At 38.2% G+C, this 19,655-nt stretch overlaps 1 protein-coding gene across 1 annotated transcript in view; it reads left to right on the forward strand.

Annotated features, from left to right (window-relative positions):
• Positions 1–7,703: 7,703 nt before the first annotated feature.
• Positions 7,704–19,655, forward strand: part of SLC13A1 (solute carrier family 13 member 1) — a gene marked incomplete at both ends in the record, with an annotated part of 74,191 nt that continues 62,239 nt past the window's right edge. Inside the window, one exon of the mRNA XM_082662026.1 lies at positions 7,704–7,802. Coding sequence (XP_082518152.1) covers positions 7,704–7,802 — 99 coding nt within the window. The remainder of the gene's footprint in view (positions 7,803–19,655) is intronic.

The following is a 19,655-nucleotide window of genomic DNA, read 5'->3' on the forward strand; positions in this document are numbered from 1 at the left end:
GAATACAGTTGGCCAAAGGAGCTTCCCAGGTGGGTCCATGGAAAGTCAGGAATTGTCAGGATGGATTTATAGAAAGCAGCAGATTTGAGATGAGTCTACTGGGTCAAACTTCAAGGATGGGTGGGATTTAAAGACAGAGAAGGGAAGCATTTCCTTGGAAGAGGGAAAGGCCTGAAGAAGAGCACAAATTTGAGAGTAAATATGGCATAAGAAAGAGAAAACCATAAAACAAGCCTGAGAGAAGCCTAAGGGATGGCACATAAAGTCTGGTTTCCTTTTCCCCCATGTTGATTGTCTACACAACTAAAGTCTTTATGAAAATAAGCAGAATATATAAAGAAGGAATCTTTCTATTTGTGGCTGAACCTGCTTTTCACATAAGGTATGTCCAATCATAAGTCTCAATGGACATTAAGAAAGCAAGCCCTAGAGCTACAGTCCCTAAGCCAGCCAAACCATATACATACATACAAATGCTAGGTTTCAGGTTTTAGTGTGTGGTGTCAAACTAATAGTCATTATGGTAGACACGTGACATAGTACCAAAAACACCCCACATTGCCTTAGGTCCCGGAAATAACTGGATTTAAATCATTATACCACTTAGTACCTGGGAATTTTACTTAGCCTCTTTGAATTTTAGTTTCCGAATCTGTAAAGAGAAACAATTATAAAAATACACACCGTACCAATCCCTTGTATTGGGTTTTTTTTTTTTAACACATCTTTATTGGAGTATAATTGCTTTACAGTGTTGTGCTATTTTATGATGTACAACAAAATGAATCAGCTATATGCAAACATATATCTCCATATCCCCTCCTTCTTGAGCCTCCCTCCCATCCACCCTCCCTATCCTACCCTTCTAGGTCATCACAAAGCACCGAGCTGATCTCCCTGTGCTATGCAGCAGCTTCCCACTAGCTATTTTACATTTGGTAGTGTATATATGTCAGTGCTACTCTCTCACAATGTCCCAGCCTCCCCTTCACCCCCATGACCTCAAGTCTGTTCTCAACGTCTGCATCTTTATTCCTGCCCTATCACTAGGTTCATCAGTACCATTTTTCTAGATTCCATATATATGAGTTAGCATATGGCATTTGCTTTTCTGACTTACCTCACTCTGTGTGACAGACTCTAGGTCCATCCACCTCACTACAAATAAGTCAATTTCGTTCCTTTTTATGGCTGAGTAATATTCCATTGTATATATGTGCCACATCTTCTTTATCCATTCGTCTATCAATGGACATTTAGGTTGTTTCCATGTCCTGCTATTGTAAATAGTGCTGCAATGAATATTGTGGTACATGTATGTTTTTGAATTATGGTTTTCTCAGGGTATATACCCAGTAGTGGGATTGCTGGATCATATGGTAGTTCTATTTTTAGTTTTTTAAGATATCGCCATACTGTTCTCCATAGTGGCTGTACCAATTTACATTCTTACCAACAGTGCAGGAGGGTTCCCTTTTCTCCACACCCTCTCCAGCATTAATTGTTTGTAGATTTTTTGATGATGGACATTCTGACTGGTGTGAGATGATATCTCATTGCAGTTTTGATTTGCATTTCTCTAATGATTAGTGATGTTGAGCATTCTTTCATGTGTTTGTTGGCAGTCTGTGTATCTTCTTTGGAGAAATGTCTATTTAGGTCTTCTGCCCATTTTTGGATTGGGTTGTTTGTTTTTTTGTTATTAAGCTGCATGAGCTGCTTATAAATTTTGGAGATTAATCCTTTGTCAGTTGCTTCATTTGCAAATATTTTCTCCCATTCTGAGGGTTGTCTTTTCGTCTTGTTTATGGTTTCCTCTGCTGTGCAAAAGCTTTGACGTTGCATTAGGTCCCATTTGTTTATTTTTGTTTTTATTTCCATTTCTCTAGGAGGTGGGTCAAAAAGGATCTTGCTGTGATTTATGTCACAGAGTGTCCTGCCTATGTTTTCCTCTAAGAGTTTGATACTTTCTGGCCTTACATTTAGGTCTTTAATCCATTTTGAGCTTATTTTTGTGTATGGTGTTAGGGAGTGATCTAATCTCATACTTTTAAATGTACCTGTCCAGTTTTCCCAGCACCGCTTATTGAAGAGGCTGTCCTTTCTCCACTGTACATTCCTGCCTCCTTTATCAAAGATAAGGTGACCATATGTGCATGGATTTATCTCTGGGCTTTCTATCCTGTTCCATTGATCTGTCTTTCTGTTTTTGTGCCAGTACCATACTGTCTTGATTACTGTAGCTTTGTAGTATAGTCAGGAGTCCCTGAAGTCAGGGAGCCTGATTCCTCCAGCTCCGTTTTTCGTTCTCAAGATTGCTTTGGCTATTCGGGGTCTTATGTTTCCATACAAATTGTGAAATTTTTTGTTCTAGCCCTGTGAAAAATGCCAATGGTAGTTTGATAGGGATTGCATTGAATCTGTAGATTGCTTTGGGTAGTAGAGTCATTTTCACAATGTTGATTCTTCCAATCCAAGAACATGGTATATCTCTCCATCTATTTGTATCATCTTTAATTTCTTTCATCAGTGTCTTATAATTTTCTGCATACAGATCTTTTGTCTCCTTAGGTAGGTTTATTCCTAGGTATTTTATTCTTTTTGTTGCAATGGTAAATGGGAGTGTTTTCTTGATTTCACTTTCAGATTTTTCATCATTAGTGTATAGGAATGCCAGAGATTTCTGTGCATTAATTTTGTATCCTGCTACTTTACCAAATTCATTGATTAGCTCTAGTAGTTTTCTGGTAACATCTTTAGGATTCTCTATGTATAGTATCATGTCATCTGCAAACAGTGACAGCTTTACTTCTTCTTTTCCGATTTGGAGTCCTTTTATTTCCTTTTCTTCTCTGATTGCTGTGGCTAAAACTTCCAAAACTATGTTGAATAAGAGTGGTAAGAGGGGGCAACCTTGTCTTGTTCCTGATCTTAGTGGAAATGCTTTCAGTTTTTCACCATTGAGGACGACGTTGGCTGTGGGTTTGTCGTATATGGCCTTTATTATGATGAGGAAAGTTCCCTCTATGCCTACTTTCTGCAGGGTTTTTATCATAAATGGGTGTTGAATTTTGTCAAAAGCTTTCCCTCCATCTATTGAGATGATCATATGGTTTTTCTCCTTCAATTTGTTAATATGGTGTATCACGTTGATTGATTTGCGTATATTGAAGAATCCTTTCATTTCTGGAATAAACCCCACTTGATCATGGTGTATGATCCGTTTAATGTGCTGTTGGATTCTGTTTGCTAGTATTTTGTTGAGGATTTTTGCATCTATGTTCATCAGTGATATTGGCCTGTAGTTTTCTTTCTTTGTGACATCCTTGTCTGGTTTTGGTATCAGGGTGATGGTGGCCTCGTAGAATGAGTTTGGGAGTGTTCCTCCCTCTGCTATATTTTGGAAGAGTTTGAGAAGGATAGGTGTTAGCTCTTCTCTAAATGTTTGATAGAATTCGCCTGTGAAGCCATCTGGTCCTGGGCTTTTGTTTGTTGCAAGGTTTTTAATCACAGTTTCAATTTCAGTGCTTGTGATTGGTCTGTTCATATTTCCTATTTCTTTCTGATTCAGTCTTTGCAGGTTGTGCCTAAGAATTTGTCCATTTCTTCCAGGTTGTCCATTTTATTGGCATAGAGTTGCTTGTAGTAATCTCTCATGATCTTTTGTATTTCTGCAGTGTCAGTTGTTATTTCTCCCTTTTCATTTCTAATTCTATTGATTTGAGTCTTCTCCCTTTTTTTCTTGATGAGTCTGGCTAATGGTTTATCAATTTTGTTTATCTTCTCAAAGAACCAGCTTTTAGTTTTATTGATCTTTGCTATCGTTTCCTTCATTTCTTTTTCATTTATTTCTGATCTGATTTTTATTTATTTCTTTCCTTCTGCTAACTTTGAGGGTTTTTTGTTCTTCTTTCTCTAATTGCTTTAGGTGCAAGGTTAGGTTGTTTATTCGAGATGTTTCCTGTTTCTTAAGGTAGGATTGTATTGCTATAAATTTCCCTCTTAGAATTGCCTTTGCTGTATCCCATAGATATTGGGTCGTCGTGTCTCCATTGTCATTTGTTTCTAGGTATTTTTTGATTTCTTCAGTGATCACTTCGTTTTTAAGTAGTGTATTGTTTAGCCTCCATGTGTTTGTATTTTTTTGTTTGTAGATTTTTTGATGATGGCCATTCTGACTGGTGTGAGATGATACCTCATTGCAGTTTTGTTTTGCATTTCTCTGATGATTAGTGATGTTGAGCATCCTTTCGTGTGTTTGTTGGCAATCTGTATATCTTCTTTGGAGAAATGTCTATTTAGGTCTTCTGCCCATTTTTGGATTGGGTTGTTTGTTTTTTTGTTATTGAGCTGCATGAGTTGCTTGTAAATTTTGGAGATTAATCTTTTGTCAGTTGCTTCATTTGCAAATATTTTCTCCCATTCTGAGGTTTGTCATTTCATCTTGTTTATATTTTCCTTTGCTGTGTAAAAGCTTTTAAGTTTCATTAGGTCCCATTTGTTTATTTTTGGATTTATTTCAATTTCTCTAGGAGGTGAGTCAAAAAGGATCTTGCTGTGATTTGTCATAGAGTGTTCTGCCTATATTTTCCCCTAAGAGTTTTATAGTGTCTGGCCTTACATTTAGGTCTTTAATCCATTCTGAGTTTATTTTTGTGTATGGTGTTAGGGAGTGTTCTAATTTCATTCTTTTACATGTAGCTGTCCAGTTTTCCCAGCACCACTTATTGAAGAGGCTGGCTTTTCTCCATTTTATATTCTTGCCTCCTTTGTGAAAGATAAGGTGACCATATGTGCATGGGTTTATGTCTGGGCTTTCTATACTGTTCCATTTATCCATATTTCTGTTTTTGTGCCAGTACCATACAGTCTTGATTACTGTAGATTTGTAGTATAGTCTGAAGTCAGTGAGCCTGATTCCTCCAGCTCAGTTTTTTTCTTTCTCAAGATTGCTTTGGCTATTCAGGGTTTTGTGTTTCCATACAGAGTGTAAAACTTTTTGTTCTAGTTCTGTGAAAAATGCCATTGGTAATCTGATAAGGATTGCATTAAATCTGTAGATTGCTTTGGGGAGTACAGTCATATTCACAATGTTGATTCTTCCAATCCAAGAACATGATATATCTCTCCATCTGTTTGTATTATCTTTGATTTCTTTCATCAGTGTCTTATAGTTTTCTGCATACAGGTCTTTTGTCTCCTTAGGTAGGTTTATTCCTAGGTATTTTATTCATTTTTTCCAATGGTAAATGGGAGTGTTTCCTTAATTTCTCTTTCTGATTTTTCATTGTTAGTGTATAGGAATGAACTGTATTGGGTTTTGAAGACTAAATGAGGTAGTAACCTTCCTGACACAAAGCAGTTGATTGTAAATGGATGAGCAGTATTTGTAATATTTTTATATTCATAGAGATGTTTTAAATGGACAGTTACACAATGGTGTGATTCATTTTAGGTCAGATAGATAAAACAGCACAATTCTGATGTAGTAAGAGAGATATATGTTTTTCTATACAAATAAGAGATGAAAGTTGACAAGTGTGGAACTGGATAGCACCGTGATGTGATTTGAAAGATACCTTAAGATGTGTTTCCAAGTGGCCCAAAGTCTCCCATTAGAGTTTCATTCCCTGCTGGCTCTTGCAGAGGTGTGCCGCTCATATTAGTCTTTTGTGTTTAGTGTGAATTGTTTTCTCAGATCTTTTATCTCAACAACAATGGAGAGAAAACCCCTGAGGAAAAGGAAATTGGCTGGACGTAAAGCAATGGTAGAACCATTTTGTGATAAAGGGCAGCCACAGAAGATGGAGCTGGCTAGAACCTCAGGCCATAAGAGGAGGGACCTGCAAGACTCGGTCTGGTGAGAAATGGGAGCCAGAATAGAGAAAACAGCGCACTGAGAGGAGGCCCTGACAAAATGTCAATTGTTTTACCTTTAGCCTTTGTCTGGCTTGAGTGTCACTGTTCCCTGCATGCATAGGCCTTCATTTCCATTAAATATCATACAAATACCTTTTCATTTTTGGTATCATCTCACAGAGTAAGATCTTCTAAGATGAGAAAATGAGGCTCAAATGGTCTCACCAGGTGGCTGAAGGAAATCTGAGAACAGACATGGTTTCTTCAAAAAATATATATAAAAATAGCATGCAATGAACTGTACTGAGTGTTATATAGAAAAAAAAGTATCAAAACTGCTTTAACTCTCCTCCTTTAATGTGTTTTTTAACGCTTTTATTACTGCTCACTATTTACTACTATTATTTATAATTACCCTCCTTTTTTTCACCTGAGAAATTCAAGATGTAATGTGCCTTTCTGGTTTGGAGACTTTTTTTCTGCTTACTGATTTTCCTGAATCACTATATATGATATATCTTTAGAAATTTAGACTTTTAGAGGCGAAAAAATGTTTTCTCATCCGCATTAACAATACAGTGAGGTGAGTGTTGGTGAAAGAATTATCTTTCTTGAAGGGAAAAGAAGGCAGAGTTATATTCATGGGGCATAGAAATAAGGTCTAAATGCTAACCACAGATTATTTAAAACTAAGGTTATTTGTGGCAAGAGAAATTGACTATAGATTATAGAAGGAAATGTGTTTTGTTTATACCTAGAGCCAGGTGCATAGTAGTTGTTTAGTTGAGGTTTGTTGTATGATTAATTTATGACACAATGAGAAACTAACCAGTGAGTCCCTAGCCCTGAGGTGTTTCAAAACAGATCCTTCATGTCACTGTCAGAACAGTTCCCGTTTACACACACACACTCCTCTTGAATGGCCATATCTCTGTACAAATTATCTCTGTACAAATTCCCTGATAATTATACAGTCAATATAGTCAGTATCAGCACAATAGTATCAACTCAGTTCTGAAAAAGTCTTACAGGTGAGGGCTTATGGAAGACTTTATGGTAACTTTTGGTTTCCTATCCAAAGAGGTCATTGAGTCCAAGAAACACGGAACTTTGCTTTCGAACAGTGAAGAAATTATTGTGCAACTGAGTGTGGTACTGGGGAGAAAAATACTATTCACTCTCAGAAGCAGTGGTATTTATCTTTCGAATGAGAACAGAGAAGTCCTAAATGAGAGCGGTCAGGAGCTCTCCTCTGAGCCAAACTCCACAAAGGCAGTGCATTCGGCTGCCTCAATACCTTATCTGAGAAGTCCCAGAAGAACCCATCTGTAGCAAAAACTTGCCTTTTCACACTGGAATTCCTACTACTGGGGTTGCTATTTCGATTCACAAACTGAAAATGAGCTTCACTGGAAAGGGTACTGGAGGCACCCAGTAAAGACCTGCTCAAGGCACCACGCAAGTGTGGAGCCTCCAATTCAGGGAACATCAAAAGGTAAGGAGGGGCCTCATCGTGGGCAGACTCAGCCAGCCTCATGGTTTGCCTTCTCCTAGACTTGGCCAGTTCACATTCCAGTTAATGTGCACAGACTAAATCAGGACAGTTTTGCCCTTCAAAAACATAACAGAAAATGGTCTTTGAGTTCTTGCAAACACTCTTGAGCTTATCTCTCCATGTGAATTGTGACAGTAAAACAATAAAAATCGAGATTTAATTTTAACTCGTTGGTGAGTCTGGGGCAGTAAATGAAGACGATGGGCTAGAGAAATATTAATCCAGGTTGGCTATTTAACGTCTGCCTTTTTTTGGAGGAGAACACTATTGAAGGCACCAGTTCGGGACAATGAAATTCTTCAGTTATATTTTAGTTTATCGCCGGTTTCTCCTTGTACTTTTCACTCTGTTGATTTTATTGCCACTGCCACTCATCCTCCGCAACAAGGTAAGTGAACCCGGAGAATGGGCTGGTGGGTTTTCTGATTTATCTAATTGTCCTTTATTGTTGCTATGTAATTGTCTGGCTCAGAGCTGAATGGGTGATGACACCTTGGGCTTGAAATCAGGATGGTTATACATTGTGTTTTGTCCATTTTTTCTCCTTTTTAATGATTAATGTTGTTGATCCTCGGTATGATTAACTGCAATAATTAAATAGTATATTCAGTCAGAATTTTTCTCTGCCTGGCAACCAGATGAGAGGAAGGGCAAAAGAATCACAGCCCTTGAGATCCTGTCATTCTAGTTATCAATCTCCAGAGAGCATCCTGGGTTAACACAATCCTTTCCCCTGAGACGAGGCAGCAATGTGACACTGGGGGAAAGAGATAGAAGAAAACTTGGGAGTCCTAGGGAGGGTCTAGCGCAAACTAATTTACTTGACAGCTCCGTGGCTTGGTGTGGGCCATGGAATCTTCTGGAAATCTAGTTTCCTTATGCTTCATTGAAAGCATGAAGTAATTTTCCTTGGTTAATCAGAAAAGTCTAATAAATAACTGTACATATTCTGAGCATTTGAGATTTTTTATCATTTTGGTGTGCTTGTAGGGATTTTTCTGTTTCCTTTTAAGTGTGGTCAGTCTAAGTCCAGAATAATAAACACAATGCATTTTTAATACCTTGGGGAAATGACTGTATCAGCAAACACTTAGTGAGCACCTTCTCAACGCCAGGCACGATGAGTGTCTCTTGGTGGTAAGAGGACAGTCACCAGAGTCAGAGTTAGGTCCCAGGTTTCCACTTAGAGGCTGTGTGACCTGGACAAATTAATTAACCTCTCTGTGCTTCCATTGTCTCATATGTAAGAGTGAGAGAGTAACAGGCTTGTTATGAGGATTAAATAAATAAGCACTCATCAAGCACTTACTTGGAGCTGTGGCTGGCACACAGTAAGTGGGCTAGTGAGAATCTCCCCAAATCTGTTGATCCCACAGCTGTGCAGTTCCCGCCACCCCATGATGCCTTTTCTCTGAGTAGAAGAGAACCTTTCTGATGTTCTTCTCTCATAAGCATTAACCAAGGTTATACTAGTCTGGGTAAAAATAGAATTGCAGTAATTATAATACTCCACCCTCCCTCAGAAGTCTGCCACTGTCTGAAGGAAAGTCGCATCAGCTACTGAAAAGTCTCTTTTGACTCTGTCAAGGCCTCCTCTACCTGCAAAGCCGGCAAGGGATCTGGCCTCTGCCACCCACAGCTGCGGGGTGTTTCCTTCAGGAGGAGGTGCAACGGAGGTCTCACAGTGCCCCGAGGAGCGGGGGAAGAACTCTCTCCCACTTTTCGTCAAATATTGTTCTGAACCCCCAAAGTTTTAGAGAATGTCTAGTGAAAACAGCGGGCACACTCCATGGTCTTTGGTTTGGTTGGCTTTGTTTTGCAAATTCTTTGTGACTAATCCTCCCCTGTTCCCCCTGCCCCTCCCACCCCAGCTAGTTCTGAGGACTCTTCTGTGAGTCTCTGGCAGCCACTAGATGACAAATGTGAATCACAGACATAGGGATTTCATCTGAATGCCCACCCCCACCTGCTTCGAAGACTCGTCACTCCATCTAGTGCGCATGACGGCCTTCTTTTTCCAACTCCCCTGGTCCTACCCGTCCCCCAGACCTGGCTGACTCCTACCATGAGTACATCCTGATTCATACCTGGACACCTGCTCTATTTTAATATTTCTGGGTTACTCTCAGTATAAGTCCTTACTTATGGCAGAGAAAATAAGTTAAACTAGTCAAGACAAACTTTGGCCATGAGTGCATATCATCTGTGCTGCTCCTTTGACATATACACATATGACACTTTGAGTATCTTCCATAATTTTCAGAGGAAGTGAATATAAGCTCCTTGAAAAGGAAGAACAATTAAATTAATAGAAAGCAACATTCTCCATGCATGAGTCATTAATCAGAAAGTGCACATTAGGTCTGTGGGGAAACCTGGCAACAAGTTGCATTTGACAAACTGTGTTCCTCTTTCCTTTCCCTCTAATCAACTCATTTGTTAAAACTCAATTAATGTTAATGGGAGGATTTTTTTCTAGTACAGTAACATGATTTCATTTTTTGTTTACTCTAAATGCATACTTAACCATTCAATCAACCGCTAATCAAACCCAAAGAATATTATTTTAACTGCTGCATACAAGGAGAGCAAAACTTTGTTTCAGAGGATGTGGGCCTTTGGAGTGTTTAAAAGTTAGGTAGAGGCTTACTTTGACATGAATGCAAATCAATTTATTGTAAGCAAATCAATTTATTGTAACGTTCATGTTACCAAACCGGAGAACCCTATGCTTGCTTCCAAACCCACAATAATAGTCAAGCAAAACAAAGTCGATTTTGCTTTATAAAAGCACAGTGAATCTACATGATGTAGAACCAACAAACAATAAGTTATTGGCTGATTTTTTTTCATTTTCCTTCTGATTATTGAGTTGTTTCTATAGACCAGCCTTAACGCTTACCTTAATTTTACCTTAATTCAAAAATGTAGCGTCAATTATGAGAGCCCCTAAGTGGCTTTGCAATATAATGTTCAAAAGGGAGGGGAAGGGCTTCGCTTTGCAGACATGTGACCCAACAAAGGCCAAATAGATGCTACTGAAACTGGATTTGAACTCAAGTTCTGTCAGAACTCAGAATTCATGATTTAACAGTGGTTTTGTTTTACTCTTTTCTATATTTTGTACTTTTGAAGATTTATCCTCTATTTTGAAGAGTCACATAAAGTGTGGCTTGATAATCATTTCTGAACAACTCAGGCATAACTCTTTACAATAATGCTTTAGACAGGTCAGACCAGAGAAGAGGTGCATCTTTGCCATTTCCTCAATTGACCTCATGCAACTCAATGTCTTTAAAAGGTAGAGAATTGCAGTGATTCTAACCACTGGGGCGGACCTGTGAGAACTGGAGTAGCGGTCTCATGTGTGTCATTTGCTGAATGTCCCAGAGTCCCAGCTATACAAGCTTGTATTATCAGCTTGTCAGGATATGGTGCCCCTTCCCTTCACACCTGTGCCCAAATGTTTACCATGAGTCATGGCATTTAGTAGGCATCTTAAAATCTTCTAGTTGGAAGAGACCTTGGAACTGTGTATTTCAGTGTTTTCATGGAAATAATATTTTACAACGAAAGAAAATATGTACTGATATCACCCCAGAAGCCTATGAGCATAAGTCAAACAGAAGCTCAAATTGAATCCTTATGAATTAGGTATTGTAACTGGTCAAATTTTGCAGATTAGAAATGGAGATAGAAACATGCAAATAGCTTACCAAAATGTGGCTATACAGATGTTTCCAATCAACATCTGTCTGACTTTAGAGCCAGTGATCTCAACCACAACTGAGTATCTGTGTCTTTATAGCTTCCGAGGGTAATAAGTATACTCCTAACACATTGGTGTAAATGTCACTTTACTAAAGGAATTGTATTTCCTTATTGCTTTACACTGAAACATCAAAAATACTGTCTTTTTAATCAACACATAAGTATAAGGGTGGTCCTAGTCCTTTCCCAATTAGTAGTTAGTGGTCAGTAAAACAAGCCTGTAGTGTAATTGATATTTATGTAAATATTTGAGTAAAATTAATAATTTCACTGAATTTTTCTTTTTGGAGAGGGAATATCTTAAATATTCCCAGATAAAAACTTGTTAAAATTGGCCTAGGCTACGTGCCGTAGTCCCAGTGATATTCACAGTGCAACTTTGTTCTTTTATGAGTATTTCTAGCAGCTTGTTAATTTTACTTCTCAGAACTCCGTACTATTTCTTTACTTATTTTTCTAGTTTCTTGGCTTTTCTTTGTATTTCTTTTGATGGAACAAAATGATAAAAAGAAGGCCAAGTTTGTTTGAGGAGTTTTAATAGGAGAAAACTGAACAATAATATTTTCTGTTTGTAGACAGCATCCTTCCAGGTGTGTCACTCCATCTAATTTACCCATTCATTATGGACCCCCTTTTTTTTTTTTCAGTTAAGGAGACAGGAAAACAGCCACACAGATACTGAGCAGCATTCCCTAGTTGACTGGTTGTAAATCTGAGACCAGATTTCAGGTTTCTGTCAGATACTTCAGGATTTCTCTGGAAGATATTTTACACCAGGAGAAACTTGGAGAGAGGAGAGGGGAAGAGTCAGCCGAGCAGAGAGCCTTAGAGCCCTGGACCAGCCCAGGTTAGGGATGGAGGAAACACAGCTGGGAGGGCCACCTGCTTCTGTTTCCTTCAGAGTCTATGCATCTGATGCACCGTAAATTTCAAAGTTATAATAGAAATTATAATAAGTAAAAGAAATGACACATAATGAGAGTCTTATGGTGCTCCATCTAGAAAAACTAAACAGGTGGGAAAAAGGTAGCTCTTGTAAAGAAATGTAAACCTTAAAGTGATAAAGGCTCTGATGGAAGGGGGAAAGTGGTAGGTTGAGAAGTCTGACAAACGAAAGGAAAATGAGTGGGAGAAAATTTAAAAAGACCACAGGTGAGAGAAGAGGGAGGGCAGAATTCTGAGAAAACATACAGAACTTTTAAAGGGGCAAATCAAGTAATGAAACAGTTGATATTGTTTTTAATGTTGGTCTAAACTGTTGTAGAGATTTAAGATAAAGGGGGGAGATGCTACAAACTCCAAGAAAGTGAACATTTTAGATACAAAAGAGCGTCAGAATGATGGAGGGCAAGAAAAAGAAGGCATGGAATCATGCTAATTAATGTGGTAGGAGATGAACAAAACCAGAAAATCCAAATGTGATATATATTTATTTCATGAATATTTGATGAGAACTTGCTAGGCCCAAAGTATTGTGCTCAGTGAACAGTGGCACATTACGCAGTTTAATGTTTCTGCTTTCAAGTAGCTTGCACAATTGCTGAAAAGTCAATATATACCATGGCCAACATTCATCACAAAATAAGGTTGTATATAAATCCATGCCGAATGATGGAAACAAATGATTTGTGTTATAGACGTGTAATTAAAAGGTGACTATATCTCTAGGGATTCATTGTTCTTCAGCCCCTCCATTCCCCCAGCCACACACATCCCACTTGCCCACAACCTGCTGCTCCTTCTATTTTCCCTGTCTCGGAGAATCTGCTACCCCGTTTCCAGGTCTGAAATCTGTGTGTCATGTCAGATCCCTCAGATATTCCTAAGCCCTCATCACTCAGTCTATGTTGCTTTACCTCCTGAATCCACCCGCTTCCCATCTGTGTCTTCATCTCCGTTCCTGCTGGCACTGCTCTCCTCAATCCTGTCTTTTCCTCTCTCTTTCATAGACCATTTTCACACTCTTCCCCCAGAGTCTCCTGCCAGAGGACTATTTTTAAAATGTCAACCTCGTCCTATTGTACCACTGGTCAGACATCTTCCATGGCTCCCTTTTGCCGACAGGGGGAAAGTATCTAAACCAAACATGTATATACTGATGGATCTTTGGGATTTTGCCATTTATTCCTCCTAATAGCCCTCCCCAAAGCCCCCAGTACCTATCTCCCGCATTGCATTCACATTTCCCATGGCGGCGATATTTCACTATCTGCCGCCCTAGGAGACCCATGATTGTTCTTCCCTCTCTTTCTCTGCACATGCTGCATCCTCCTCCTGGAATGCCCACTCCTTTCACCCTGTCCTTCTTGGGAAAGGCGGCTTGGGCTGTGATACAAACAGAATCATCCTCCATGCTCTCATTGCACAGTCGTGGAGACATCGGCCTCCATCGTAGCATGTATTCCATTTTGCCTTTATCTTTGCCTCCCCCTCTAAACTGCAGATACCTCAAGAACACAGAACATGTTGTTTAACTTGTTTCCTCCGGCCCAAGCACAGTGCCTGTCACACAGTTAGATAGTTGATAACTGTGCTGAACGGATGGACTAAGGACCTCTCGCAGCAGCAGGATATGGTACATAGCTAGATCTTGTAGGAGGGATAAGATACAGGAGAAAGGAGACGATGAAAGGAAAGAACTTCAAATAGAGTATAGAGAGCGACTAAGGGACAGAACAAGAATGTAGGTGTAACAGGAGTGTGTCTCTTCCATGAAGCTCTTCTTTTCCTTTCATGATACATATTTATGCCTTGGTTGGTAACAATAGTATATGTGAATGTCTACTGTCAACCTCCTAACAACCATTAGTATAGTCAATATTATCCCCATTTTACAGATGAGCAAACAGACACTCAGAGAGATTAAGCAATTTGCCCAAAGTCACACAGCCTCTAAGGGGAATGGGAGGATTTAAAGACAAGCTGTCTGGCTCCCAAGCCCATTGATGCTATTGCTTCCTTAATGGCATTTATATCAGATTTTTACAACCTCGTGCACCATTGTTCCTGCATTTGTAATTACAAAACACATGTTGAGATGAGGTCTCCCACTGCCTGGATTACAGAGCAACCACGACCCCTGATGACCAAATAATGTGAGCAAGAAATAAACTTTGGTTGTTTCAAGCTGCTGAGATTTAGGGGGTTTTGCCACAGCATAAGCTAGGCTGTCCCAACTTATCTAGCATATTCTGAAAAACTCGCCAAGTGATTCTGTCATGCTACCCTCTGGCCCATGTCCTCATCTGTAAAATGGACAAGACTTAAAAGAGTTTTCAATGTTATTTGCGGACTGGCTGCCCCAGAGTCACCTGAGGCACTTATGGATGTGAAGTCCGGGATGCTGCACATTTAACAGACTCATCGTGATTCGGAAGCAGTTAATCCGTGGCCTGACTTGTTATCACACCCTGGTGCACTGGAGAACAAGATGATCTCTATGGCTATGTCCAGTTCCACTGTGTGCATGGGGTGTGAATACAGCATGTCTCCTTTGCTAATTGCTTTTAGAAGTTAGATGAAAAGGAGTTAAAAATTCCCTTGTAACTGACATAGTGGAGCCACCAATTGCCTTTCCCTGCTACCCATTTTGGGCTGAAAACTAACTAGAAATGCTAATTATTTTTCCTTGACTTTGTAGTTGAGCTTCTTACTCTCCATCTTCCAAGATGGAGTCACTTTAACCTTTGCAGTTAATATGGATTGAGTCTTGAGAATTTCCTGCAGCAGTAGGGGTAGGTGTGTCATGAACCATGCAAAGCCCTTTATGGGTTCTGTCAAATAATAACAGTGTTTTTCTTGTAGCACACAGATTTAGAATGCATTATTTTTCTCCTGTCTTAATTGCTTTGCATTCTTTTTTGAAAATCAATTGCAGTGAGTGAGGCCTGTGATTGGTCCTGCTCTTCTCAAGCTGTGCTGAGAGATGGTACCTACATATGTACTAATTCTTCGGTGAAATTATTCCATAATATCAGTCAGTATGTCATTAAAAAGGGGGAGAAGAGGTGAAAAAACTATATTTTAAAGCCTAATTTATATTTCAATTCCACCCGGAACAATAATTTGAAAGAGAACCAAGGTGATTTTTAAATATAATCAGCCACATTTCCCAAGATAATTTGACACTCAGAACTTCAGTAGGGGGGAGTCATTATCCACATTGCCTAGTCATAGGGTCATTTGCCTTTTCTGCCTCGGTAGCAAGTTCCTGGCTGTGCTTACTTGGGGTTGTTAAGACAACATACGACTAATATTGTGAAATGGGAAAGTGGGAGAGTGGCAGCTACTGGGAAGTGACCTATGCAAGTAAAAGTTTTAGTTCCAATTTCAGCTTATTAGCAAGAGAGGTGAGAACCTCAGGAGAACTATAGAGACAATTCACCCACCAGGATGAGCGCCAAAACATCCAGTGCCAGGCAAGTAGGAGAGAAAACAGAAAAGAGAACAAGGCAAAGAAAAGAGATTCCTAGGCTAAAGAATTTATGCCTAGTAGAGGGATTGTTTTATATAGGGATCAAGATATATGAATAAAAACAGCTGTAGGAAAGACACCGAGGGAAAAAAGCTTCATTCATTTAATAAATATTACTGGGCACTTACTGTATGCCAGGCATTGGTTTAAGTGCTGGGAATAAGGCAGTAAATGAAATGAGATGTGCTCTCATGGATATACTTGGATTGAACTCTACTACATACTAGCAATGTGATTATTGATCCTAAGTTCAACATGGAATTACCGTACCTACTTTATAGAATTTTGGTAAGGTCTACATAAAACAAATATTATATCTGGCATGTTGCAGGCATTCATAAATGTTATTTTCCCCTCCTCTTAGTCATAAGTCAGAAAAACAGATTTGCCTATTTATTTGGCAAATATCTTCATCTTTTAAATAAGATTTCCTATCTTTAAAGGCTGTGATTACCAGTTTAGATGAAGTTTGTACAATTAAGACCCCCCTCATCCCTTTCTCCACCATAAACACAAAGCTAATAAACAACTCTGTAGACCAGAATGGGTCAGAAAAGCACGCAAGCAGAGCAGATGTGAGAACCTGTGGTCTGAAGTGCTCCCACATCATTCTAGGGTCAGAGTTAATTTTAGTGCCACAAACTAAGGGCTGGAGAATGGTTTTCTTGGCAACTATGACAGGACCAAAAAAAAGCTAGACTGACCACTCTCTGTGGTGGCATTCAGAGGAAGCAGATTCTGCCCAGCCTCCCAGGCAGAGCTGATCCAAGCTTCCTGATCCAGCTAGATGACAGGATTTGCATTGTCCTGGGAGGACAGGACCTCAGGCTGACAAGGTAAGGCACACTGTGTACTATGAGCTAAGGACTGGCTGGAGGCAACTGTAAAACTTCTAGATGGTAAATAATGAGTACAGAAAGAAAAAACACAAAAACAAAACAACTACCATACAGGGTAAATCTGGAAATAAAATTTCAAAATGAAATAAGACAACCAAGAAAGTCTGACAATGAAATCAACACAGATGAAAACACTCCAAATAAAATGAAAATAACAGGGAAATCAATAGATGAGGAAAGGGGGAAAATCCACAATAGATGTCAAATTATTTTTAAAATAGAAGTATATAATATTGTATTACAATATGCAATTACACACCAACATATTAAATAACCTAAAAGTGGATAAGTTCCTAGAAACATACAACCTATGAAGACTGAATCATAAGGAAACAGAAAACCTGAACAGACCAATAATGAGTGTGAGGTGCTTGAATCAGTAATCAAAAACTTCCCAACAAAGACAGGCCAGGACCAGGGCTTCACTGGTAAATTCTACCAAATATATTTTAAAAGAATTAATGCCAATCCTTTTAAAACTGTTCCAGAAAATTGAAGAGGAGCAAACACTTCCAAACTGATTTTATGAGGCCAACATTATCCTCATACCAAAGTCAGGCAAAGAGACAATACAATGAAAGGAAATTACAGGCTCCTCTACAAAGTACTAGCCAACCAAACTCATTAGCACATTAAAAGGATCATACAACACGAGCAAGTGGGTTTTATCCCTGGGATACAAGGATGATTCAATATACACAAAACAGTTAATGTGATGTATCACATTAACAGAATGAAGGATTTTTAAAAATCACATAATCATCTCAATAGATGCAGACAAATCATTGACAAAATTCAACATCCTTTTATGATGAAAAACTCTCAACAAATTAAGTATAGAAGGAATGAACCTCAACATAATAAAGGATGTATATGACAAGCCCTGAGTACATAACATCATACTCAATGGTGAAAAACTGAAAGCTTTTCCTCTAGGATTAGAAATAAGACAAGCATGCCCACTCTCACCACTTCTACTTAATACAGTATTAGAAGTCCTAACCAGAGCAATTAGGCAAGAAAAAGAAATAAAAGGCATTAAATTGGAAAGGGAGAAGTAAAATGATCTTATGTGTAGAAAACTGTAAATACTCTACAAAAAACTGTTATAACTAATAAACAAATTCAGTAAAGTTGAAGGAGACAAAATCAATGCAAAAAATCAGTTGTTTTCTACACACTAACAACTATGAGAAAAGAAAAAATTTTTTTAAATCCCATTTACAATAGCATCTAAAAGAATAAAATACTTAGGAATAAACTTAACCAGGAGTTTCACCTTCTGAAAACTATAAAACTTTAAAACATTGATGAAAGAAATTAAAGGAAACCCACATAAATAGAAAGACATCTCATGTTCATGGATTGGAAGACTTAATATTGCTAAAATGTCCATCTACCCAAAGCAATCTACAAATTCAGTGCTATCCCCATCAAAATTCCTATGACATTTTTTACAGAAATAGATAAAACAATCTTAAAATTCATATGGAACCACAAAGACCTTGAATAACCAAAGGTATCTGAGCAAAGAGAATGAAGCTTGAGGCATCACACTTCCTGACTTCAAAACACATTACAAAACTACAGTAATTAAACAGTATCTTACTGGCATAAAGACAGACATATAGACCAATGAAACAGAATAGAGAAATCAGAAATAAATCCATGCATATGTAGTCAACTGATCTTTGACCAGGGTAACAAAAATACACAATAGGCAAAGGACTTGAATGGACATTTCTCCAAAGATGATATACAAATGACCAACAGACATATGAAAAGGTACTCAATATCACTAATCATCAGGGAAATGCAAATCAAAGCCACAGTGAGTTATCACTTCACACCTATTAGAATGGTTTTAATTTTTTTAAAAAATGTGTTGGTGACGATGTGGAGAAATTGGTACCATGGTATACTGTTGGTGGGAATATGAAATGATGCAGTCACTATGGAAAACAGTATGGAGGTTTCTCAAAAAATTAAAAATGGAACTACCATATGTATGATGCAGCAGTCTCACTTACAGGTATATAGCCAAAAGAATTGAAATCAGGATCTTGAAGAAGTATTTGTACTCCCATGTTCATTGCAGCATTATTCACAATAGCCATAATATGGAAACAACCTAAATGTCCATCAATGAATGAATCAATAAAGAAAAATGTGTTATCTATAGACAGCAGAATATTATTCGGCCTTAAAGTAAAAGAAGGAAATCATGTCATCTGAGACAACATGGATGAAATCATGTCATCTGCGACAACATGGAGGACATTATGCTGAGAAATAAGCCAGTGATAGAAGGAAAAATACTGCATGATTCCACTTTTATGAAGTATCTAAAATAGTCACATTCATAAAAGTAGAGAGTAGAATGGTGGTTGCCAAAAGTTGGGTGGAGGAAGAAATGGGGAGTTGTTCAACAGGTAAAAGTTTCAGTTATGCAAGATGAGTAAGTTCTAGAAATCTGCTGCACAGCACAGTAACCATAGTTAACAATATTGTATTGTGCACTTAAAATTTTTAAGAGGGTAGATCTCATGTTAAGTATTTTTAACACACACACACACACACACACACACACACACACAAAACAAAAACAAACAAAACCCAGAATGGGGCCTGAGGAAACTTTTGGACATGATGGATATGTTTGTTACCCTGATCGTGGTGATAGTTACACAGGTATATGCATATATCCAAAACTCAGCAAACTGTATACAATATATATGTGCAGTTTTTTGTGTACCTATTAATCCTCATTTTTTTAAAAAGAAATATAAACCAAGAGCAGGTGAATATAAAAAAAAAGACTAGTTAGAAATCTTGGAAATGAAAAATAAAGTCTCTGAAATTCTTTTAAAAATTAAATTTTAAAAACTCAAGATATAATAAACTGTAAACTTTAAACTGAGTACACTTGAGGACATAATCAGTGAACTGGTAAGAAAGAATACTAGGAATTCACCTAAAAATCAGACAGAATAATAAATAAATAAATATGCTTTACATGAAAGAATAATTTGAAGGATGAATTCGGAATTTCCAACATACATGTAAAAGGTATTCCTGAAAAAAGAGGGACTAGAAG

Source organism: Grampus griseus, assembly GCF_964374135.1.
Source record: "Grampus griseus genome assembly, chromosome: 9".
NCBI classification, from domain to species: Eukaryota; Metazoa; Chordata; class Mammalia; order Artiodactyla; family Delphinidae; genus Grampus; species Grampus griseus.